This window comes from Parambassis ranga, chromosome 2 (assembly GCF_900634625.1).
Source record: "Parambassis ranga chromosome 2, fParRan2.1, whole genome shotgun sequence".
In the NCBI taxonomy this organism is placed as follows: domain Eukaryota; kingdom Metazoa; phylum Chordata; class Actinopteri; family Ambassidae; genus Parambassis; species Parambassis ranga.
In genome coordinates, this window is record NC_041023.1 from 2,096,949 (window position 1) to 2,123,040 (window position 26,092).

The window sequence follows — 26,092 nt, forward strand, 5'->3', positions numbered from 1 at the left end:
AGGACAGTGGTGGACTTTTACTTCCAAAAACCAGCATCCTTCCGCGAGCAAACACCACCCACGGGAGAAAAGCAGAGTTCCCGTCATGTGTTTTTTTTTTAAAGCTCCTACCCGTGTTGTCGTCCGTGTCGGTGTCGTCCCAACTTGTCCCGAAACGCTGATCTTTCCGTCGCGGATGCTTCTGCTTCCTCCTTCCTCCTCCTCCTCCTCCTCTACCTCATCGTGCTCCTCTGTGATCGGCGTCTCTCGCTGTGTGCAGCTCGCTCGTGTGGATGGATGGAGGAGAGCAAAAGCGACCAATCAGCGGCCGCCCGGATGGGAGGAGACGGCAGCCAATGAAGCGAGCGAGCAGGACGGAGGTGATGCTGCGATGTTCTGCTCACATCTGATGGCATCTGGCGGGGAAACATAAAGACACGTCCCGGTTTAACCGCAGGGAGTGTTCTCAGGAGGAGTGACTGCTGCCACATAAACAGCGCCGAGTTCCCACGTGACTTTGTTTGTGGTCATTTAAATGTAACTTGTAACCTTTGTTTTTTTATCTCTAAACTTTACACTAAAATGTGTTTATATCCTGTCAAACAACCTAACACATCTTCTTGTTAGAAATGTACTTAGCAACATGTAGTTTGACTAGCGAATGTAGCAAAAATATTGTTGAAACTCACTTTAGCGGCTAACTAAGCTAGCTTGTCATTTGGATCGCCATATCTATGCTAAGTAGCTAAGTTAAGACTTCCTGTCTCCTCTGCTCGCAGTTTACCACTGTACCAAACGCAAATTTCACAATTTTTATGCATAAAAGTCATGTTACATACTTTTTAATTGTCTTTTGCTAACACGTGTAGCGTTTGGATTCCACCTCCCGAGAAGTTGATTACCAAATCTCGCGAGATTGTGTTACAGAGACGCAAGCTAGTCTCCAACAAACTTAATTTAGTCCTGCTTGGTCTGGCTGAAAACAAACACAGATTTGTTTTCAAAGTGTTAAAATATATGTGGCTTGTGACAAATTTGTTCAATACATATTTAAGTGACTACAAAGCGAGAGAATTGATCCGAAACTGAAATCACGTTTCCTTCTTCTATGAATTTAAGCCCCTCACACTGCCTCCTTGTGGCAGGAAGTAGGTACAACAAGCGCTAATAACAGGTTCTTGTGATTAAACTTATATTTCTCATTTTCTGCACTCTTATCCCAAATTAATTGCAAACAACCAAAACTGCATCTGTTTTAGGTTGTCAATGAAAACGTTACTGAAAAGAATAGTCCAATTATAAAGATGCCAAACAGCATTTCAGGAAGGGATGTTGAGTTATTGACCCAGCAACCGTGCTTCCCTTAACTTAAAGGATGCGTCAGCCCAGTGCAGTGTGACCCGCACAGGATTTGTGAAGCCGTCACTTTTCTGACAGTAAAGCGCTGTGTTTTTTTCTCCTGTAATTAACACTGCAGTATATTCTCTTTGCAGCCAATTACCCCCACGTGTTCGAGCTGTAAATGAGAAATCTGTCAGAGGTGACGAAAGCCACCTAATGGAAAAATCTGTAACTCCTACAACAGGCCTGCTCTATCAGTGAAAATCAATACGCCTTTCGCCGAGGAGATCTCAGCTGGGCTGTGTTATCTAGGTAGGCTATTCATCAAAGAAGCTGGGCCACACTAGGGGATACGGCTAAGTACCATTACAGCTCCAGCTTGTCGGTGCACTTAGTGATTACAAAGTCATATTGTGTGGAGTTTGTGAAGCTTTATTTCAAACAGAAGACATCATAGAAATGGAAAATAGAAGGCGCTAATGAAAGCCGGCAGCCATTCATTCAAAGAGAAACACTGTTTGTAATTAATGCACGTTGCAACTTTTTAAAATATACTCAGCAAAATCATTTCTCTGCACACCAGGTGCATTCAATCAGCATCAAACAAAGCTAGATATTCAATAAAAGAGCAGATTTCAGTACAAAAACACTGAATTTAATCAGTTCATCTCTCCATGGACAAAGATGTGAAATTCTATGTTGTCACTGCTGCTTGTGTGTTAGCTGAAAGGGCTGGACTCAGGACTCGTCATCCTCACTGTCATAGTATCTGTTCCTCTTGATCTGCTCCTCCACCGTCAGGGCTTCATCATCCTCCGCCCACAGAGAAGCGCCGCCATCTTCGCCCGCGCCGCTCTCATCCTTTCTTTTCACATCTCTCGCCTCCATCCCGAAATCCAAAAGGTCATCCAGCGCCGACACCAAAGGCCTCTCCCCAGCAGGCGGACCGAAGATGTCGGGTTTGAAATCAGATAGCAGGCTGGAGCTGCTGGTGCTCAGGCTGGCGAAAACGTCCTCCAGGAAGCTGGACGTGCTAATCTTTGGCTTGGCGGCCTCGTGTTTGAAAGCTCCCTCGGCTGTCTCTGTGAAGAAATGTGCGTCTGTGTTTTCAGTACATTTGGCATCCTCTGGCACAAAAGCATCATCCCTCTGTGCCAACTGCAGCACTTCACTTGGCATCCATTTTGATTCTTGGGAGAAATCTGTTGCTGTCGTTGTATCTATGTGAAAAAGTGGCGGATTTTGTCTTTCCTCGGCCTCATTATGGCCTTCAACCAGGATTTCATGGCCAATCAATAACTGGTCATTATTGTTGTTGTTGTTGTTGTTGTTGTTGGAGTTTGCATTTAGTGCCTTTCCTGCCGTCACCTCCTCATCTATTAACGTGACCTTTACTGCCTCCCCATTGTTCATGCTGCCATTATTTCCTTTATCTGTCTCCTTCTCTGACGCTGCACTCTCTACCTCCCTGTCATGTCCATTTACTTTCACTTCCTCCACCCTTTCTGCACTTTTCTCCCCGGCTCCACCATGTTCTGCCTCTCCCACTCCAGGGTGCACTTCAGAGTCCATTTCAGAACTCACTTGTGCCACAGCCTCAGAGCCGCTGTTTGACTCTTTACTTTCTCGAGTGTGAGTAACGCTCGCTGGTTCCTCGGCAGCTGCTACGGGGGAGGCCGGAGCCGCCGACTCTGCTGGAGTCTCTTCAGGCTTTTTCACACGCAAACAGGCACTCTCCTGCACCTTGTTATTTTCCTGGGGTCCATTTTGCACTGTAGCTGTGGGAGCACCAGTCTCTTTTAATGATGGCTTCATTGGCTGATTTAGCTTGTCGCTTTCCTGAGTTGAGCCCTCCTTTGGGGGCCATGATGGCTTCACCAGCTTCAGCTCCTCCTCTATAGTGAAGGATTTCTTTGGAGAATCAGCCTGGGGAGGCCACACCACTGCGATCTTAGTTGTGGCCTTTTTGTTCTCATCTACTATCTTGCTTGAATCATCATCCTGTGTAACGACTGCGCTCTGAGCAGCGGAGGATCTGGAATCCATGACTTTCCTCTCGCGTGATGGCGATTTCACGGCCGAGTTCTGCTGGTTCTTGTTATTCCATTGTTCTCTGTGTGGTTTTTGTCCGAATCCCTCATCATAATTCCCTTTGGACTTGAACAGTTGCTTGTAGTGTGGCTTGCAGTACATGTGTCCATGGAGAGAGGCGTAGTTACCAAGACTGAAAATAAAAAAAGAACAAGAAAATGAAATGCATGAAAGAAAAACACATTTAAAAAAAAAATCTTGTGAGGCATCTGCACCTTAGTTTGCCTTTGCAGTGTTCACAGCGAAAGCAGCTTTTATGGTAGTTTTGTTTGTCCGCGATCAGCGACTCCATGGGATACACCCTCTTCCGACATGCTCTGCACAGTTCGGACTCTGGAATTCGAATTTTCTGTGAAGAAAAGAAACATTGTATTTTACAGGTCTTTAATTTAATCACAAATATCAAGGTCTTTTTTTGAAAAGATCCATGTAACCTGGTCCAGATTGCAGGTGAAATAAATACATTTGCAGTGAGCAGTGGATCACTGAATGTTGTCTCCCCCTACTGGCAGGGAATGTAATTACACGAAGACCGTTTTTGACTAGAATGTGAGAATCTTCGCGTATTTCTTCATAAATTTACAGTAATAACATGCTGATCTTTTCACGAGATGTTCCATGTCATTGTTCATTAGAACGTGCTGAAAAATACACAATATACTGCACACACAATTAAAGGTAGGGTTAAATATATCAACACAATGCAGAAAACAACATCAGTCTTCAGACTGGGAAAAAAAGTGGATTAAAATGTGTTTTTTTTTTCTCGCTGGAGACATTTCAAGCAGTTTTCTGCTGTCACACACTCAGGCATGAGAAATATTAGTTCAATATGTTGTTATTATGTACGCATCATCGGCAGTGTCACACACATCAGAGGCATGAATCAGCAACCAGTCAGTACCAGCTCCAGGCTTTGGTAAAGTTAAGTCACATAAATCCCACACGATGCATTCAAATGTTAAACACACCATCACGCCTGTGTTTAGCTTCCTCATGCTGCACAGCTCGGTTTACCCGTCACGACAGTCTCCTGCTGGTGCGTTACAATCTGCCTCTGTTCCGTCACGCTGAAGCCCAGGTTCTGGAAGACTCCTTGGCTCTCGGCCCACGACTGCTGGAAGTTTCTCAGCAGTTCCTCGGTGGAGGCCTCAAGGGGCACCACGACTGTGGGAACTGTGCCCCTCACCACGTCGGCGTAGGATGGAGGGTTTCCACGGGTCAGAGAGCTTCCAGAATGCACCTCGCTCATCATCTCTGTTGTTGTCATGTTTCCGAAGTCGTCAACGTTGCAGAACTGCTCAGTGACCGATGTAGATTCGGAGCGAGCTGATTCAGGTTCTCTTCGTTCTATTTGTTCTCTCAGCTCCCGGGCAGCTTGAGAACTATGTTCTCCAGTCTCAAACACATCCTTGATTGCTTTAACATTTAATGTGTGGACCTCCTCAGACCTCGGCGTGTGTGGTTCCATATCTGCATCCTCAGTGTCACTCCCGAGCCTCTCTGCTATCACAATGGGCTCTTTCCTGTTGTACACCTTTGGTTTTGGAGATTCAAACTTGTTCACAAGCTTTGATAAATCAACTCTTGGCAGATCCTCTTTCAAAAGGTCAAAGGTCATAGCTTCAGCGGCTTCCTCACTGTCAGGTCCCAAGCGTTCGGGGATGTCGATGGGATCCTTCCGGACATACATCCTGTTCACCTCGGCCTTCTGAGCCTCCTCAAAGAAAGACTTTTTGTCCTTCACCGTCATCATAGAATCCACCATTTCCGCCACATCCACCAGCGCGTCACTTGTATCGGGCGTCTCCCTGTCGCTCAGTGAGGACGAGCGCGCTCTCTCAGTGGTGATGAACTCTGGCGCTGGCATGGGAGGCGGAGGAGTGATGCCACGAGGAAGCTTGGAGGTCGGCTCCCTCAGTTTCATCATCTTCTCAGAGCGGCTCAGGATGGGAGAAGGCGTGGCCCTGCTGAGGGAGGACGTTGCCGTGTATGTCTTGCGAGGAGGAGGCGGAGGGGTCCCGACCGATTTGTAGGGCGGAGGAGATGGAGTCACTCTGAGCGGCGAGTCGACCCTTCTTGATTCGATGCTAATAAAAGTGGGTGATGGAGTGCGGATGCTGGCTAGCGGGGAGGACACCCTGTGATCGGGCACGTCGCTCAGCTCCTGCTGCACTTTGCTCTCCTGCAGCGACTTCTTCTCCTCCACCACCTTCTTTTCAGTTTTGGAAGAGCCGATGCTAATCTTTGAAATCTTTGCACTGCTGAAAGCTTTTTTATCTGGCTTTGGAGGAACCGGCGGCGGCACCGGTGCTTCCTTTTCTCCTTCTTTTTCCTCCACTGCTGTCATGTTTTTCTCCACAATTGTGAGCTTTGCTTGAATGATGTTTTTCACATACACCATCATCTCTTTCAGCTTCTTCTTGCTTTGCTGTTTGGCAATTTCACTTAAATTCTTTTTCTCGTCCGAGCCCATTACCCAGTCAGGGACTTGGCTTATGATCGTCCTGACAGCACTGGAGTCTGTTTTGCTCGGCGTGCCCTCCAGGTCCTTTATTTGAGCCTGCAGCTTCTGCATCACACTGCATTTCTCTGAATCTGTGATCTCTTCTGTGTGAGCCTCCTCTTTATGGGTCTTTTTCACCGACACATCCTTAGGCTCACCTTTTGACCTTACTTCCTTTGTCTGCATTGTATTTGTCTCCTGCCGCTTGGTTTGAACCACGCTCTCGGTCACGACCACCTCCTCGTGTCTCTGGATGTGCTCTGACGTCACGCTCTGCTGACTGTGGGAGACAGAGACATGGCCTTGTCCTTGGTGGGTTGCTGCAGATGTTATCTTAGCCACCTTCGGCGTTAACACGGTAACCGATGGCGACAGCTTTACTTCGCTTTCATTTTTTTGCACCTGCTTCATTTTCCTCGTCTGGATCTCCACCACGGCTTCCTTCGCAGGTACGGTCACCTGACTCTTCTTCTCTTTTGCTTTGCCTTCTGTTTTCGTCACCTGGTTGCCTTCCAGTTTCACGTCTGCCTGACTTTTCTGTGACACCTTACTTTTCTCTTCTTCTGCCACTTTTTGTTCCAAACTGTCAGACTTCTCCTCTTTCTTCTCGGCTGGCATCTTGAAGGTTTTCACCTTGAAACTTGGAGTTACCTTTGGAATTTTAGTGGGCTGAGAGGGACTCATTTTCCCCTCCTGTGTCAGAGCCACATTAATATTCTTTACATCCTCAGCTTTCAATGTGACCGCGGCCTGGCTTTGAAGATTTACATTTTCGCAGACAGCGCTGTGTGTGGCAGCGACAGACCTGGTGCTGGATTTCTTAATAAACTGCTGCTGCTCCATGACTGAGGAGGAAGTGACCACGCTGGAGCATGACCGGACTTCTTTATCTGAGGCCTCCTGATGGGACTGTGAAACAATTTGACCCTTTTTAACACTTTTTTCTGAAGCCTGCTCAGCAGACTTTTTTTCCAAAGACACATTTAAAGCTCCAGCAGCTGATTTTTTATTCACCGCTGAGATCACAGGTTTACTTAAGGGGATCTGGGAAGGGGTTTTCTTCACAGGTTCTAACGTTACTTCTGTGGAAACAGCTTTCTCGGCCTCCTTTGTAGCTTCCACAACCACTTCTGCTGCAGAAATCTCAGCACTGGCAGCAGAGGAGTGAATATTGGCGGGTGGAGAACTTGGAGTAGTGACTTTACTCCTCTCCGCTTCCTCCTGCTTCTGTTGGCGATAACGTTCCTCTGCGAGCATGAGAGGGGTTTTAAATTTGCGAGCGAACGGCCTTGCTTTTGGGGCAGGAGCAGGTTCAGGAGGTGGAGGCAGTTTAAGCGGTGGGACACACACCTTTTTAGGTGGCTGTGGGCTTTGTTTCTGTGCTGGTTTTATGACTGGGATGCTCGATGTTTTTGTTACTGCTGCTGATTCACTCTGTTGTGCCGCTTCCTGTTTCACCTCCTCAACTTTGGCTGCTGGTTCCTGATCAGCTGGGAGCTGGGGAGGTGGTGGAGGCGGTGGAGGTGGTGGAGGAGGGGGTTGTTTTTTCTGCCATTTTGGTTTAACCTGTATAGGCTGCTTCGGTGTTTCTGGCTGCTTGGGCACTTTGAATAAAGGCTTGCCGGTGGGTTTGCCTGTTTTGGCCGGGGGAGGCTGAGGCATCACGTTCAGCTCCTGCTGTGAGGGAGGTGGAGGAAGAAAATCTGGCGGAGGAGGGAAAAATTCAGCCTCTGATTTTATGCATTCCATGGGAGGCGGAGGCGGTGGAGGTGGCAGGTCGCTGTCCTGCCTCATGATAGAAGGCCGGGATGCTGGACTCTCTGTTACCGGAGATGGTGGTGGAGGGAGGGACAGCTCAGACTCTGAGGGTGGAGGTGGTGAAGAGGGAGGCGGAGGAAAGTGAATCTCAGGCTTCGCCTTTTTAATGACACCTTTGGCTCTCGTGTCGAGGTGGCGGTGTTCGGCCTTCAGATTTCTGGCGCTCTGCTTCAGCTCCTTGCTCTCCGCCTGCTCTGATACGGTCACATTTTGTTTGTGTGTGACCGTTTTCTCCGTCACTCTCGTCTGCACCTGTTTGATTGTCTTTGTCTCACACACTTGCTTCACCTGTGATGTGGTTTGTACTTCTTTCATCACAGCCTCAACAGCCTCAGCCTGTGTTTGATCATTAGTCGTCTTTTGTTTACTCTTCATGATGACAGGCCTCGGAGCTTGTATTTTCTGAGGTGGCTGCACTTTCGGCTTCTGTTCCTTCATGCTCTTCTGCTGAGAGGCCCCTGTGGGATTGTCTGTTTTGGCTACAGTAACAGAGTGGTCCTCTTGGGTTATTACCTGTGTTTTCAACAATTTGCTTTCCTGGTGCCTCTGTGTGTGTTTCTGTGACTCACTGCTCTGAGAAAGGTTTTTCACAGTAGGGGCCAGATTGGCTTCAACGCTGTCGCTCTTCGCTTCGTGTAAGCATTCGCGCTCCACCTGCTTTGCGGTTAATGGATTTTTTGTTTGCACTTTTGCTTTCTTGGGAGGATGTGTGCGCTTCTGACTTGTGTACTGCTTTCTTTGCATCAGACACTTTATAGCTCCTTGAACATCGCCTTTCACCACCTCTTCCTTTTCCATCTGTGTCACCTCCTGCCCTTCATAGAGACACTTTATGGATGTTTTCACGTCGCCTTCGATGCTGCCTCTGCGCTGCATTCTCGGAGAAGACGACGTCGGCTCTAGCAGGAGCTGGATGGTGGCTTTGACGTCCCCTTGTTCGCTCACTTGGTGCTGGTAAACCTTCTTGTCGCTCGACGCCTCGTGTAAACTCTGCATGGCCATGTGGATGTCTCCTCTGACAATCTCCTCCTTTTCCACCTCCTTCACTGTTTGCTTTGCCTCCTCCAGAGACTTCAGGGTCCCTTTTATGTCGCCTGGCACTAAATCTTCAACAGTCGCTTCTGTTTTGGTGGATGCTGATTTCTCCAGTGACTCGAGAGCACCCTTAATGTCTCCTCTGACAATTTCAGGCTTTTCCATTTCTTTGGCCTGATGCTGGGCCTTCTCCAGAGACTTTAGAGTAGTGGGTATGTCTCCCTTCACCACCTCCTCTTTCTCTATTACCACTTTTTGGTTGATGGCTTGGGTCAGTGAATCCAGTGCTGCATTCAGGTCTCCTTTAACAATGTCTCTTTTCTCTAGGTTTCTGTAGGTGATATCAGGCTCCATCATAAAGACTTGAACAATGCTGCACACATCACCCGGGACTATATCGTCCTCCGCCACAGTGCGACCGACCTGCTGCTGATTCTTACGCAGCAACATTTTGGTCTCTTCAACGTCGCCGCCTATGATTCGCTCCTTCTGCACTTGCTCCTCGTCGGCACTGGACTCAAACTGGAGCTGCTTCAGGTAATCCATCGCTCCAGACTCGATGCAGGTGGTGTAAAAGCTGACGTTACCTCTCTCTGTGTCTCCCACTCTTATCCTTTTAGAGTCCTCTCCGCCGGAGTTGGAGAGGAGACGATGAAGAGTCTTGCTGACATTCCCCTGAATGATGTCCTCCTTCTCCATGCTGGCTCTCTCCCCTTTATTTAACAGAGAATAAATAGTCATCCTCACGTCTCCTTTTTCATCCTCTTGAATCAGAATGCCACGCTTGGAGGAGCCTTCGTTCTTCAGCAGGTTGTTCATGGCCTCTTGAATGTCACCCCGGATAATTTCTTCCTTCTCCACGTTTATTCCTTTTTCCTGGTTGAATAACTGCTTCACTGTGGTGTTGATGTCGCCCCGCTCCTCCCTGTCAATTGTTATGGCCCTTTCCGTCGCCTCTCTGCGGTTCAGGAGGTTCATCATTATGTTGCTCAGATCGCCTCTGATAACCTCTTCTTTCTGGATTTGTGGAGCCTCCTGGTTCATCAGTTTATACTTTGCCATGCGGACATCACCGATCTCGTCCGTTTCGATAAGAATACCCTGTGACTCCACCATTTTCTGACAGTACAGTTCCTCGAGCGTCTCTTTGATGCTTTTACCTATGATTTCTGTCTTTTCCATGGTGCTCTCATTGAATTCATGAAATGGAGTGGTTTCAAATAGCCATGTTGTCGTCTTCACGTCCGCCTGTGGGATTTCTTCTTTTCTCACAACAAGCTCTGTGCCGTCCGTCTCTTTGATGCTGTCGAGAGGCTGCTTCTCAAAGAGCCACACAGACTGTTTGACGTCCCCTTTCATTACTTCCTCTTTAGTCACTCTCTCCATGCCGTCGTACTCTGCACTGTCGCCGCGGATTTCATCAATTGTGCGGGTTTCAAACATCCACGTGGCAGATCTGACATCGCCTTTTTGGATTTCACTCACGCTAACCGTCCTGATGTACTTTTGAGACATCTCATCGGCCTCAAATCGCTGCTTGTTTGTTTTTACATCGCCGCCTTGGATGTCTGCGATCGTCTTTGACCTCACTTTAATTTCCTCTGTAATTTCATCCAGCGGCTGCGTCTCAAACCTCCACCTAGCCGAGCTAACGTCTCCCTTGTTGATGCCTTCCTCAGTCACAGCTTTAATAACGTACACCTCCTCTGAATCTCTGATTGAATCCAGAGGCTTTGTTTCGAACAGCCACCTGGCCCCCACCACATCCCCTCTCATGATTTCCTCCTTAGTGACTGTAGTTACTTCATGATAATGGCCTTCCTTGTCACAGATGGCATACAGCGGCTGAGATTCAAACATCATGGTGTAGTTTTTCACATCTCCCTTCTCTTTTTCATCTCTAAAGATACTTGTCAGTTTTGAAATCTCAGTCTCAGTGGACTCCTCTTTTATTCTATCTAGAGAATACGTCTCAAAAATGAAGCGGCCTTTGTCAACATCTCCTCCCTGAACATCAGTCACGGTGCGTGTTTCCCGCGCCTCTTTGGTGTCGTCGTGGATGGCATCTATTGGCTGGTTCTCAAACTTCCACATGCAGTTAACAACGTTGCCCCTCTGGATGTCCTCGGCCTGCTGCGTCTTCAGCCGCTGCATCATTTCCTCAGACGTGGAGCTCATAATGTCAGAGGAGCGGTTCTCGAAGATGTACTTCATTCTGGACACGTCACCAGACTGGATGTCGATTTCCGTGACCCTCCTGAAAGAGCTGCCGTCCTGGCCTGTGATGTTTTCCAGATTCTCGGTCTCGAAGAGGAATCGAGCCAGACGCACGTCCTTGCCGTGGATGTCCTCCTGTTTCACGGTGCAGGTTTTCAGGATGGTCTCAGACTCTGAATGGTCACGTATGTTGTCCAGCGTCTGGGTCTCAAAAAGCCAAGTGCACGTTTTCACGTCACCTTTTTTCACTTCTTCCACATCAGCGTCACTCTTCTCCACCTTTTCATACAGAACGTCCATCGGCTGAGTCTCAAACAGCCACCTACAAGTCTTTACATCCCCTTTCTCAATTTCAATTTCCTCTTTACATTTACGCTCTTCATCCTCCAAGTTGCTAAATTTTATGGCATCCAGCGTTTGAGTTTCAAACAGCCACTTTGCTGTTTTGACATCTCCAGACTTCACTTCCTGTTTGGATATGCCCTTTATGACCTGAAATTTATTGATGCTCTCGTCAAATTCATCAATAGGGCGTGTTTCAAACATCCACCTGCAGCTGCGCACGTCTCCTTTCACAATCTCCTCACGCCTCACCGTCCTCACCTCATGGTAATGACCAGAGCTGTCTTGCATCGCGTACATCGGGCTGGATTCAAAGAGGACTCGGTTGGATTTGACGGATCCACTTGTGACGCCTTCGACTTGAATCTTCTGTGTTCCTTCACATTTGCTTAAATCCATACATTCAAACCTTTCTTTATAGTTTGTCACGTCACCTTTGTCCAGAGCTTCAATGTTCACTGTCCTTGTGATCTCCTTCTTCTCCTCCCTGATGTTCTCCAGCGGCTGGCTTTCAAAGACCCACTTCTGATGCCTCACGTCACCCTTTTCCTCCTCAGATGTAACCACTTTCTTTAGCTTTCCCACTTCAAGGAGCTCTTTCAGATTCTCCATGGGTACCGTTTCAAACAGATGTTTAGCCGACTGAACATCACCACCTACAATTTCCTCAGAGGGCAAAGGTCGAGCGTTGGTGTTATCTTTCAGACTATCCATCGGCTGAGTCTCAAAGACGAGGCAGTGCTTCCTTACATCAGCTCCAAGTATTTCCTCCTTTTGCCTTCTGGAGCTCTCCCATTCTTCATCCTTTATGGTGTCGAGTGTCTTTGTCTCAAACAGCCATCTTCCTTTGTTCACGCCGCCCTGAATGTTGTCTTCCATGGAAATACTACATATCAGCTTTACTTTGGTCGGGTCTTTGCTGATCATATCCAGCGGCTGGGTTTCAAACATCCAGCGTGATGTCTTCACGTCTCCTTTCTCGGTCTCTTCCCTGCGGATGGTGGTGATTTCCAGCATCTCACCTGAGTCCCCGCGGATGACACACATAGGTTGCGTCTCAAACATGCGCGTGGTTGTCTTCACGTCTCCTTTAATCTCCTGCAGCTCAGACTTGAGGTTCAGGAAGTGGCTCTCCTCAATGGTTTCCATTTTACCCACACTATCCAGATGCTGTGTCTCAAAGAGGTACCTGGCGGTTTTGACGTCACCTCCGGTGATGTCCTTAGTGACAATAACCTCCATCTCCTGCTCATCTTCTTGGTAGATCTTATTCAAATAGTCGAGTGGCTGCGTTTCAAAAAGCCAGGTGGCTGTTCGGACATCTCCTCTCGCCAGATCAGCCTGTTTCTGTGACTGCTCTGTCTGGTCAGAAGTCTCTGTCCCCAGAGCGTCCATGGGCTGAGTCTCAAACATCCAAGCTGTGTATCTGACATCTTTTCCTGCAATGATTTCCTGCTGGGCGATGTTCCTCACCTCATTCTCATCTGGGGTCTCATCTTTGATTGTGTCTAGCGGCTTGTTCTCAAACATCCAGCGCCTAGACTGCACCTCCCCTCTGAGAATCTCGTCCCACTCTATGTCCTCTCGGTCAGGACTTGAACACTTACTGGAGCCATTGCCGTCGTTCTCGAACATGTAGCAGGCCTGCTGAACATCACTCACTATTTCTTTGCTCTCTAACTCGGCCTTCTCCGCTTCAGTGAGCTGACTCAAGAAGTCTTCTTCAAGGTTCTTGCGCACCTCTGGGTGTATATGCTTGTAGAGGCGCTTCAGTTCAGCCATGCTCTTGTGTTTAAAGTACTGCTCCTTGTTGACGGTGTGTTTGTGGTGGGTCGCCGAGTCCTGAGCCTGGATTTCCTGCGATTCTTGCAGCAGGTTGAAAGGTGGGGGAGGGAAGTAGTCCGTCACCTCATTGGCAGCTGATGCTACAGATGAAGTAGTCTTTACAGTGGAGGAAGTGTCATAGCTTGTCATAGCAGAAGTTTTAGAGGAGGACTGGTGCACCGGTGCCCACTGAAAGGGGTTGTAATCCACATCAACCTATGATCCACAAGTTTTAGTTACAAGAGAAGTTTGAGTAAGTGTTGGAAAAGCAGAAAAATTATTAATTTTTGAAAAAGTTTGTATGAAAGCAGCAAATAATTGAATGTAAATACACAAATAAACACCTTGAATCTGTCCACAGCAGATATTTACAGTTTCAAATTACTGACGGAAATATTCATAGAACTGCAGACACTAATTTCCTTTTTGCAGACTGTGGCTGTGTGACGACATGAGGTCTTTTATCCAGTCCAATTTATTCTCCATCAGCTCGTGGTATGTGCAATAATATGGCCTCACCTTCATACTGATACCTCATTAGAAAAAAAAACATCTATTTTGATAAACAGACGGCATCATTACCTTAATTTCCTTGGCTGGTGCGGCTTCCTCAATCGTTTTCTCATACTGCTGCTTCAAAGCCTGAGTGGAAACCTTTGGTAGGTCCTCTCCTCCGACAAGCATAACTGAATTAGACACAAGAAGAAGGCTGCCTCATTAAGTCATTCGTAGTCAGGGAGCTCAGGGGGATTGGGAAGAGAAATAAATCATTTCATTAAAAACTTGAGTAGTTTTCATTTTCTGAAACCATGCAGCGGTGATTGCCCAATTTCCACTTTCCAATATTTTACCTTCCTGACTTTGCCCTGATTAGATTTGCTGCTATGCACTGAATGGAAAATCATCTGCACTCCGACTCATTTTCATAGCTCATCCCTTATTCAGCCCGTAGTGGGAACCATCATTAATATACAGGACACAAGCAGTGCTGTGATAAAAACGTGCAAATTACAATATAAAAGGCAGGAGGAGAATAACCTGTTTCATTGTAATGGTTCCCGTAACTGGCAGCCACATTGTTATGGTGGACTCTTTGATCATGGATCACCTGTGAAAAGATGGCAGCGAATCATTAGCATGCTAGCGCTGTATGGAATTCATTTTACATACATGCTGAGGCTAATAAAGATCGGATGCTACTATACAGCTGGTGACAAATACCTCTTGTCGTGAGAGGGTTGTGGCGGGGGCAACCTCTCTGGCACTGCTTCTCACTGTCACCTCTGAGGAGCTCGACACCTCCTGTCAAACACAAAGAACACGCACTCTCACAACAAACGCACACGCTATGCAGCTTTATCACCTTATAACTGCAAGGTGTCATAAACAGCATGGGAGTGAGTAATTTTTATGCTGTGAAAAAGCTTAATAAAAACCCCTGTGTGGTCTGTAACAAATGTTTTTCCATTACTGTGTGGCTGCTGAGGGAGTCGGGGAGTTAGAATTCTGCTAAAAGGAGGATTTCAGAGTGAGAGAGAGACACGGCAATAGATTACAACAAGTGAACAAAACTGCATCATCCATTTCCTCCGCTGAGCTTCATGCAATCTGAAGGAGATGAAAGAGGAATATGATATTTGAACTTGTATCCTCTGCTGTTAACATGAAAGATAAATGGAGGGTGGGGATGCTCTGTAATTCGGAAACTACTTACGTCCTGATGTAAAAACAGACTTTGGATATTACACCTGTGCAAAAACTCACAGGACAAGTGGATCGCTGCTGCTGCAGTGAAGCAACAACGTTTCAGACATTTTTCCTCAATATGTAAAATCTAGCATTCAGCAAGGCCCTTGTGTGCGCTCGATGAATCCACTCTGGCTCCCCGCCTGAATGAGCAGATGTGGGGGGAAAATGCATGGAGAGGTGGAATTGACCTTACTTCGCTGAGATCCGGCCTCTCCCTCCCTGCTGCTAACGCATTCTGGCATTTGCCTCACACACTGGGTGATGAAGCCACACAGACAAGCAAAGTTCAAGGTGCCCCACTTGGTTTGACCTGCTGGAACACCTCAGCAGATTTTTTTCCAATAAAAGATCGAAACTTTCTCAGAGCGCAGAGTGAACAAAATGCATGTGACAGACTCAGGTCTCACCTGGACTGATCGCTGTTGGTAATGGTACTGTGTGACGCTGGACTGGGACGACGAAGAGGTGACCTCCTGGGTCTCAAACTGCCTCTTTACACTGGCCAGACCACCAGGCAGGGAACAGGCCTCTGACTCATCCATCATCTGTCAGCAGAAAACACGTTTTTGTTATAAACACATGGTGCTCACGCTCTTAAAACCGCTGCAGTGTTCATTTAACCAAGACTTGAATGCTGTGAATAAAACATGTGCACTCCTCTCAGAGGATCGTTGGTATGGCCTAAGTCACAGTAAGGCCACATTTTCATGCTAAAACTTAAATTAAGATAACGTAGCTGAACGTAAACACCAGAAAAGAAAAAGAAGAGATGAAGTCTTTGTAACACTCATCAGTATGGAGACTACAATTCTTGCCCTACGAGATCTGGGCATGAATGCACTCTTACTATTTGATACAATAATCTCCTTTTGGGATTGTCAATTACGTTCCTAATAAAACATTTATACATTGGCTTCTGCATATATAGCTTCTGGGCAACTGCAATATATATGAGAATCTCTAAGGTAACGGGTGCTGCTGCCTGTGAGTGTGTTAATGTTTAACACACACTCGTCACCGTCCCCTTCTCATGCAAATGAGGGCTACAGTGCAAATTGCAAGTTATTGCAGAGGAGTTTAGGCCAGCGACATTCTACAGCAGGGCCACCATATGATCAATATTTTACGCCTTCAGGGGACAATAGCCTCAGTTTTGAAATGTATTCTAGCATTTTGACCGTCGACTAAACTTTCGAATTTCAACAACAAGAGCTTGAGATGGACGAGGAGGCCTCCTGGGTCAGAAACCTCGAACCAACAACCGTCGTCAGCCTGTGCATGAATGCAGGGTTCTGCTATATTTAAGCACATTGTCACTTGTGTGTGGACGCGTAGACAACAGCTGCAAAAGATAGAGAGCAGAAACACCCCCCTTTTCCTTCACACACACAGACACACACATCAACATTCAGCTGTCAGTAGCCACCACATGAGGCTTGACACTGAGGATCAACTGAGGTTGGGGAAGTTGCAGCACCACTATGCCGGGAATCACTGAAGTGAAGTGCAAGAGGATCACTCAGCTGGAAGCTGCTGTTAGAAAGCAGGAGTGCTTATCTGCTGCTTTCTAAAAGAATATAGAGGATTTATTGGAATTGTGTAGTGCTCACTATTTAATGGATGATTATGTGTTACAGCCATTCATATAAAAAAGCAACTAGCCACTTGAGGCTGTGCTTTATAGTGTAGCTGGAGAGGCAGAGTGTGTTGTGTTAACAGCGCCTCTCATCTGTAAAGCTTGGCCTCGAGTGGCTTGTTGCTATGCAGACCTGTGACTGGCTGAAGTCACCATCGTTAAGCTATTTTTCAATCAGCGTGCACATGCCGTGTGTGCCGTCACGTAGGAAGGCTTCCAGCGGTGCTCAGGTCACCATCTGTAAACACACCGGCACGCTGTGATGAACGCTGCACATTGATATTTATCAGCTAATTGACCAGGATGGTGTTTTAAATGAAAACCGCAGCCTGTTTTCTTGATTATAGATATCAGGGGGCATCCTGCAGTGTGCTTTTCACAGCCTCTTTCACTCTTAACAGATCTGAAAATGTGATGGCAGTTTACAGGAGAACACAGAAGCTCTTTATTCTAAAACTGAGCAGGCCTTGGCTGACAAACTGCTCATACAGTTGAATTATTGGGTTTAGAAATTCCATGCAGAGCTCTTCAAAGCCACTGAGGCTTTTTTGTCCTTGGTGATGACTAATGACTCGAGGATATTCAGGTTTTTTTTTGGTGGGTTTAATTAAAGGCGGAATAATGTGTGAAGTCCTGCTCTCATGTTGGCTGTGTGCACATTTTCCCCCCGTATCACAGAAGTTGTTAAAATAATTCTCACATGGTGACCGATGGTTTTCTGTGCCACTGACAACACGTGGTGCCATTGTATACATGTAATCAATATTTTTTCTAATTATTCACAAAATAAACGTGACGTTCATGTGAAGTGTCGTCTCACCACAGCAGAGGAGGCGCCGCCGCTTTCCTTCTTGGACACGGCAGCCTGATACATCGCCAGCCGCTCCTTCACTGACACCGACTCGGCCTCCTGGTCCTCCGCAGCGGGGGCCCTCTCCTCAGGACGTCCTGACCTGGATCTACCTTCGCTGCCTGCAGCTACAAACACACACAGATATTAAGGTGTAAATTGTGTCATGCACACCAGAGTGAAGTGTATTTAATTGTTAAATTCCTCCAGCTCAGGAGGAAGCTCAGGATCCACTGGTATTTTTCCACCTACGGTACTCATTACTTCTTTGGCACATCAGTGGAGGCTGTGACAATGCTTGCCATTTAGTAATTGGACTTAAGGGACAATTTAAACGAGGTTTCAGGAACACTTTGAGTCAAAGGAATAGATTTCTTTTTTTAATTATCTGTTCCAATTTATAATTATAAACAGAATATTTACACCTATAAGTTTTGTCTTTTTGGTGCCCTGAGACTGAGGAAGACATCTAGTTTGATACAGTGTAGATAGTTTATCCAAGAAGTAGCCAGAGGCAAATGATCCATAGAAAAAGCTGAAGCAGAAGACTCATCAATCAAAACACACTACTTCATGATTCTTCATATTGCTTAGCATATCCCAGCGGATAGCCAATTAGAGAAGAGCATTGATTTTACATTTGACTTCTCTGTGCTACAAAGCATCATTAGGCAACAGAGAGAGGGCTCCGATAAGGCTCCACACACACCCCCACACTGGACCTTTCGGCTCCTGGCGTGTTTTCTCTCTGCAGAGCACCGTGGGATGAAAGAAGACCCTAAATAGAAATTATTCTTTCTCATTATGTGCTCTTGTTGTGACCTTCTGACATTTTGAAAACATCCTCGTTGTTGTTTTTTGCGTTAGGTAGATATTTTCTTAACATGCTGTGGTGCTCCTAGTCTCAAAGTGGAGGTCAGTGAGTTCCTTTTTTCAGAACTGACTGATGTTGATTTGAACAGTACGGCAGCAGCTGCTTCTTAAATGTGCATGGATCAGATGAAGGTCCCCTTGGGTGTCTTAGTAGTATGGATTAGGGACAGATTCAGCACTTGGTATATAGGACATACCGTCCATGCTTAGCTGTGCAGGACACACAGACGTGTTGCGTGATATAACTCATTCCTCAGCTCCTTTAATTTAAACATTAATTTCAGAGTCAGGAGCACAAATAATTCATCCAGGTTAGCAACTCTGTAGCAGGCCAGCTTCAAAGTGCTGAGTCTAAACTAAAAGATGCCATCATTGCATATGATGTGTGAAATAAGTGCATGCTGGATTTCTGTTGATAATGCCCGTTTTATTTCTAGACTTGATTCATACACCGTGTGACATGCAGCATCCGGCATGTGAGTGTAACCAGTAACCCATCAGGTGGTGTTGGGGTGACTGGCTGTAAAGTCTGAAAATAAACAGGGTTTTTACCCGCTACATCCTATAAATATGGGTCAGAAATCCTACACTTGAGGCCGCGGTGTTACCTAACACCAGCCTGATGACAGGAACACAAGGATAATGCCCTCATTTATCACCCGAGATAAATGTTCACGTCATGGTCTGGAGCTGTCAGAGGGGCATAGACTCGCGGTGACAACAGCAGGTTAGATATCTTCGGCTTTTGAGAAGGGTATGCCGTATGCAATGCTGCCATAGCACAGGGGTGAGGTAACAGACAAAGCTCCAGAGGAGGGGAGGGGAGGGGTGAGGGAGAGGGGGAGTGGGGGAGTCTGAAAGAAGGGAAAAAATAAACCCGGCCTTTTTATAAACCGGCTCCGTCTGCAGCGTCATGTTCCCCTGTAACAGGAGGATTTATGGAGTGGAAGTGTTAAACGTCACTTCACAACTTCCATATGCTGCCAATAAATAGTTCTGGATGTTAATTAGCACATGATGCCAAATATAATAGGTCCCTGCTTACAGTATGTGTGTCATTTCTCCACACAGTGCTGCTTAGAGGCAAATTTACCACCATGCTAATATTATTATCTTCCTCTCATAGCATTAGCTTCTCATCTCGATGGTTCTGCCCAGGGGCGAAAAAGTCAAGAGGAGAGGCCACACTGTTCTGAGCTGAGCCGTCAATGTACCGTGAGACGACGTGCTGCACCGCTTGGCTAGAAGGTGAAGGGCGGCGAGGTGGAGTGTAAAGGGGAGGAGACGCCACGGTGTAATTTCAGTGTTTAAAGGTGGACTTTAGATTTGTGTCAGGCAGGGACATTTCCCCTAATCACAGAGGTGGCACCCCCCCTCCTCTGCCCCTCTCCTCACAACCCCAATTTTCAGTTAAGCTCTCACGGACCAAAGCCTGGTGAGGTTTGACAGGAGAGCCAAAACCAGCTACAGTAATTGAAATGTCAGCCGTGGAGGGCGATTTCTTCCTGACTAACGAAAGCAAAACAGGCATAATAATTAAGCTGTCAAATCTATCAACATAACTTCTTTACAAGGAGACTGGATTGCCCTCAAGCGTTTCCTTATGCTAGACTAAGCACTTTGTCTCCGATCTGCTACGCTTTCAGAATATTCCAGATCACGCTGCTGCCGGTTATGTCTGGTGGAAGGAAGCGGGAAAGGGCCCATGCATGTTTTATGACAACACACAAATCCTCATGGAATCATGGAAACATACAGCCTCATTCGTTGCAAAGCTAATGATTTTACAACCAGAGAAAGATCCGAAAATGACAAAATGTCAGCTATCTTCTGTCTCCTTCCTCTTGCTCTGAGGTGAACGTCACGATAATGGAGCTGTGTGGAGAGTGGGTTGTTGCGGTGACGGCCTTGAGATGCTGATAATACACACACACTACTTACCTCCTCTTTAAGTCAAATAGAATCCAACAGAAAAGAAAAATGGCCTTGAAACTTCCAGAGGCTTATTGATAGAGAGGCAATCCAAAGGCAGAGACGAACGGACAGTGAGGCTTGGAGACCAGCTCCAGCAGTGTGCTCCACAGCTCAATGAGGCCCAGGCATCTAGTGACAGCTGATTTTATTTTAGAAGTCCCCCTTCGTAAAAAATAGGATGGACATGGGGGACATGGGGGTAAGTGGATGTGAGCCGGCTTTTTTTAGCGGCAAGTATCAAGGTACATGCACAACATGCTCCTAACCTTATGTCACAGTCATCTTATGGACACCGACGTGGTGCAGCGTGAGCTTGAAAACATACACTTCATTTATGGAGTACAGAGCAGAGAGCCGCCGGGTATTTGCTTGTTTGCAGGCTAAATATCGTGACATTTTATGACTCAGCAGTGATATGTTTCATTCATACTGCCATTCAAACAAGAAAAACACAACTATACACAAACACTGAGAACGACAGGGCTTAAAAACTCATCTTAGGCTACTAAGACAGAAAGCATAGGACAACAGAGTGAGAGAATTCAGTGTTGTATAAAAGCACAGGAGATCTGAGAGAGAAATCTTTAAGCATCAAGACATATGCAGGAAACCAGTGGAAGGTAGGAAATCCTATTTTTATCCATGTCTCTGTCTTTCTTGGAAATATATAACCCTAAAGCAATGGCATAGGTCCTCTTTAAAACCAGTGACCTCCTGTTTGGGTCTGATCAGCCTGAGGCCTTGTGTTCAACCTACATCTCCAGAATCCAGCCTATGTAACCCCGCACAAATCCCTCCCGGTCCATCCTCACTGGATTATTAGCTGCTAGCTCATGACTGAAACAAAAAAAAAAGTATTCTCAGAGTTGGCCACCACACACATGTCGAGCCTGCTGGCAGCACATCGACTGGAGAAAAGCACGGTTATCAGGGCTGTGGAGAAGCTGCGCTCTGCTGATAATCCCACAGAAATTGCACATGGATTTCCTGTTTCTACAGTGGAAAATAAACTTACTCTGGTAGAATACCTGATGAAGGGACCACCAAAATGGAGCCCAGAGTGTGTTTACACTCAGGTGAGTTTTAAGCTGAAAATAAACTACTGATTTGTGAAGCTAGAGAAATCCCCAGGGTGGAGCAGTAAGCACTTGGTTTACACTAAAAAATGATTAAACAGATTACACAATATGTGACGAAATGACCTTTATAGGAACATGGAACAGACAGAGAGACCTGCCAGTCTATCAATATGTGTTAAATATTCATATGTGAAGCCACTAAAGGGAGCGAATCGAGAAAATCTTTATTTTCCTCAGGATGATAGTATAAAGACATCATCATCCGGCAGGCAAATCTGGGAGGACATTAATTAAAACAAAAACAATCTTTTGGCAAGTCTACCTCCAACTGGCGGCCTGTGCGGACTTTGAAAAATTCTCTTGGGCAAAGCCAGTCTCGCAACTTTAGTCAGCCAGACTTATTAAAACTATAAATATATAAAACTATGCACACACACAGAACATTTAAATAATAAGAATTCCTATCTCGTGTGCCACAAAGCCAGCCGCCGTTGTTTTGCTGTAATACGAGAGGAAACATGTAAACAAGGACGCCTGTTTAGACAGCGCAGCAGTGTGGAGATTTAGAGGTGAGCTTTGCATCTGTTTAAAATGCAGTTACTCTGCCTGCTTTATTTAACTGCTGCATTTTGCTTTTTTGTTTTTTTTTAAGCGAGCAGCGCCTGTACCCCTCGACTACCCTCTACCGCCACCATCAGTCATTTGACCTGGCAGATTATGCGGCGTTGTCACTGTCAACTTGTCAGCCAAGACAAAAGCAGGACAACGCCAGAGATCGTCAACAAGCTCCAATTTTAGACACGTCGCAGGGATTTAGAGACACGCAGGGGCGACGCCAAGCCCCATACTGATCTCAGGTGGAGATGGAAAGGCTTCCAGTATGAGTGCGTGAATATGTCAGCTGCATGGCTGAGTTTATGAGCGTGCACCTTGATGCCACTTTGAGTCCCGTCAACACATCCATCACTTCAACAATCACCACCTCGCTTTTGCTCTCTCATTTTTCAGTTTGCATTTGCAGAGTCTGACAGGTAAAGACAACAGTGATCTAAAGGAGCTATGTGCTTTCACATGTAACTAGTTATGTATTCATTCATAAATAAATTTAATAAATAAAATCCTTTTCTGGAGGGAAGCTAAGAGAGAGAGCACTGCCTTTAGGACTTTAGAAACAGACTGTACCTTGCACTGTAAGCCCCATGTGTGCTCATTGCTATCAGCACAGATGGAAAACAAACTGTAGCTAGCCACAGTTGCGTTGCTATCACAGTAATAGAAGCACAGTATCTGAGCGAGCCTCCAGCTTCCCATTAAAAAAAGCTGCCAAGGAGGCGACCTTATCTGGAAATGAACAATCTTGTTTTCAAAACCAGCTTTCCGCCAAATGTTTATCTCGTAGAACAAATGGGACAAAACATTGCATTAACCATCCTGCAGCCTTGCTTGTTTGCTTGACAGAGTAGTGTAACCATGATGCAATCACAGAGCCGGGTCTGCTATCACGTACCGTACACACATCTGAGTTTGCATCAAAGCTTTTTTTCTGGAAAAATACATTTTAAAACTAAGTGAAAAATACTCACAGAGAGAAGCATCCTGAGGTGACGCCATGGTCTGATGTGCTGACGGGTCAGTCCCAGCGCCGCTACTTGATGTCACTCGTTTGGACAGAGAGGTGTGGACGGTGGCAACTTCCTGGTCAGAGAGGCAGAGAGGGAGAGGTCTATCAGAGGAAACACCTGTGTTTTGCAACAGTGGGATACAGAGGTGTCACTGTAGGTCATCGAAACTAGCAGGCTGTGCACAGACACACAAACACAAACACACACACAGGAAAACAGAGCATTCATTGGACACCTTGAGAAGGAAAAGTGATACAAACGTCTGGCAACACTTGAGCTCTTGATTTTAGTGAAACCGTGTTGCTATCATCTGACCAGCAAACACACACACACACACATCTGAGTGTAACGAAAGATGACCTTGAACACAATGTGAGCGTTAAGCACTGACTGGAAAGTTAGTGTAAACAGTTCTTGGTTGAATTTTAATAGAGTGTCCAAAGGTGCTTTTACAGGCTTCTATTGATAAAAGCTACAGCACTGGTTAATGGCATGTCCTTGGTGCATGCACACACACACTTGTTTTTTTTCTCCTGGAAACATTTTGTCAAAACTTAGAAGTCATCCAGCACAACACGCCTATTCAGTTGCAAATCATCCCCGCGGGGAACAAACACACCTGTGTCTGTGTCGGTGTGTGTGTGTGTCTTTGCAAATGTGCGGTGTGTGTTTGTTTCATTTGCAAATCAAATGTATCCCCCATAGCGCTTTTTCGACAGCTTCTAGCCGGGCGTCAGCAGAGAGTGACAACAAACACGCTACAGCTCTGCACACAGCCTAACCAGGTGGAATATAATACACACACGCACAGAGACACAGACACAGACGCACACTGGCATATGCTGCTGAAGGTGTCAAACAGAATTTCATAAATCCAGCAAAGGACAAAACATTGTCCTCAAAAATCCCCTTTAGCAAATCCCTACAAAACATGCTTGGGCATTTGCATACTTTCCTACAGTATCACACACTCACACACATGGATGTAAACATAATCTCGCCCTTTCTGTCACAGCAATTCTCCCTCTCTCTCTCTCTCTCTCTGGCTGAAGTAGCACTCACATCGAATGAACCTCAAATCAGAGAGCACAGCTCCTTGGTGCTTTGTGTCCGACTGCTGATATTAAACTGAGTATTTTATCAACAGTGGGCTGTTATTTTGCTCAGCGGATGATTAATTGTGGGGATGTTTTAAAGGCCAGAGTGTGAGAAAGTGTGTGTTGGTGCGAGGTCCATTACAGCTGGTTACGGACGTGAATGTCACTCAATGATCCATTAAAGGGATTTAAACATTTACCCTCCCTTGGCTGTTTTATTGGGAGTGTTTTTCTCCGCTTTTAAAGCAAGTGTGTGTAGTTAATTACGCAGACATACTGTACAGTCACACAAAACAAGAAAATAGTGGACTGTTATTTTTTCCCCACAGGGGGACCACACAAAGACAGATTAAAAAAAAAAAATCTATTTACGTGCTGACAAAAAGCAATGAACCCCTTTACAAAGCAGGTCAAGGACACAGAAACTGCTTCAGTAAACAATGTGCATACTTTCAGAAAACAGCAGGAAACTAGATTAAATCAGGACATAGTGTTCTGTAACAAACAAATTATATAAAGAAACCAATCTGTCTTCAATCTTTAGAGTGTATAAGATCAGAACGGTGATTGAAAGTCTGTTCATAGAAAGACAGATCTTCCAATCAGATGATAACAGGATGAACAGCAGCAGAGTCAGAGCACAATGCCTCGCACATATCTGTCACCATTGAGTCGCTGCCATATGTTCTCTTTGGCACAGGCTGCCACAGAGGAAGGAGGACCAGGGATCTGGGGGGTGGGTGGGGGCATATGTGACAGTGACAGTGTGAGTTAATAAGGGACAGTACTCGATGAAATCTGTCTAAACGTTGCTGGCCGGCCTGTCACACGAGATAATCCCTGTGGAAAAAAAAAAATCACTAGATCCTCTTAAAAGAAGCTCAGCTAATGAAATCAACGTTGGCCATCTGGGACCTTTTTTATAGGAGACAGACGCCTACAAAAAGGGGACAGTCAGACCTGTGATGATGAAACCATGGTAACAGGAAGTGGGGTACTACAAGAGCGTGAGGAGGTGACAGCGTGGCACCCTCCACCTGCTTATCAGAGGGAGACATCCCCCAGAGCGCAGAGCGATCTGGGAAACAGTGAGCTCGCATGTGAAAAGACTTTACGCTGATTGTCTCACATCAGCTGTTGACATTCGTGTCCTTTTAACGAGCCGTGTTCCTTGCAAAACTTTAATGATACGTCACAGAAGGGTCTCTGTGGAGAGCTGTCCGCCTTTCTCTTTCTCTCTCCTCAAATGTTCCCTATCTGTCCTCCGCCTCGCCGCTCTCATCTCCCTCTGTTTGAAAAAATGTCACTTTTAATAAGTCAATTAGTCAAGAAGTGAATAAGAAGGTTTTATTTTTCACAGCCCAGAAGAGACAATGGGTTGAAACATTGTCAGCTGTGAGGAACAATCCTGAACTTTAATTTTCACTTCAACACGGCACTGACTTGGGATCATTTACCATTTGGTGAACCGGGGATGAAATTAAAGGAAGCATGCTGAGGTCAAACAAAGTGCTCGCTACCATCTCCCACCTTATACTTTCAAAAAGCAACCGGCTGTGAGTGTGGGGGGTGAGAAAGCATGTTCCCAACTCACTCACTGAGCGCACTTCAGCCACCATTCGTACCAAATAATGATAACTGTATTGATCAAAGATCAAACCTATGGGTGACATCACTGAGTAACATATGCTGAATATACTTGAGATGCTTCCGGCCTCTTCTGCACTCAATGACTTTGGACTGAAATAGCTTAGATGTTGCTTCAGGTGGTGCTCTAGTGAAGCCGCGGTTCAAATCGATGAGGTCACCGCCAGTTCGATAACAGACGTGACATTTTGGAGAGAGAGAGAGAGAGAGAGAGGCTGCCAACGTCAAGCTAATGTACTTTTTAAACACACTGAAGATCTTATTTTTGAATTCCTCATATTTTATTTCCCGTGTTCCGACCCTTCTCTTCCCAGCTGTCTTTCTATCTTTCTTTCTTAGGGGCTGTGACAGCTCTGGGAGAGTGTCTGCAGCATGCTTGTTATCCTGATTGTCTTGGTGGTGATTGGCGTGC

General features: G+C 46.1%; 2 protein-coding genes across 3 annotated transcripts in view; both read right to left on the reverse strand.

Annotated features, from left to right (window-relative positions):
* Positions 1 to 322, reverse strand: part of LOC114429327 (beta-1,3-galactosyltransferase 1-like) — a 61,122-nt gene extending 60,800 nt beyond the window's left edge. The window contains exon 1 of the mRNA XM_028398223.1: positions 112 to 322. The gene's annotated coding sequence lies outside the window, so the exon portion shown is untranslated. The remainder of the gene's footprint in view (positions 1 to 111) is intronic.
* Positions 323 to 3,402: 3,080 nt separating this feature from the next.
* The window catches only part of xirp2a (xin actin binding repeat containing 2a), a 30,447-nt gene continuing 7,757 nt past the window's right edge, over positions 3,403 to 26,092 (reverse strand). Inside the window, exons 2-10 of one of the 2 annotated variants that reach the window (XM_028398218.1) lie at positions 22,898 to 23,009; positions 17,359 to 17,516; positions 15,310 to 15,447; positions 14,375 to 14,455; positions 14,192 to 14,261; positions 13,736 to 13,839; positions 4,429 to 13,369; positions 3,627 to 3,760; positions 3,403 to 3,544 (exon numbers count right to left, since the gene is read on the reverse strand). In XM_028398218.1, the coding sequence (XP_028254019.1) occupies positions 3,666 to 3,760; positions 4,429 to 13,369; positions 13,736 to 13,839; positions 14,192 to 14,261; positions 14,375 to 14,455; positions 15,310 to 15,447; positions 17,359 to 17,516; positions 22,898 to 23,009 (9,699 nt within the window). In that variant the 3' untranslated portion in view covers positions 3,403 to 3,544; positions 3,627 to 3,665. Of the gene's footprint in view, positions 3,545 to 3,626; positions 3,761 to 4,428; positions 13,370 to 13,735; positions 13,840 to 14,191; positions 14,262 to 14,374; positions 14,456 to 15,309; positions 15,448 to 17,358; positions 17,517 to 20,202; positions 20,377 to 22,897; positions 23,010 to 26,092 lie in introns of those variants that run through there. The other variant, XM_028398219.1, reaches the window with a different exon arrangement.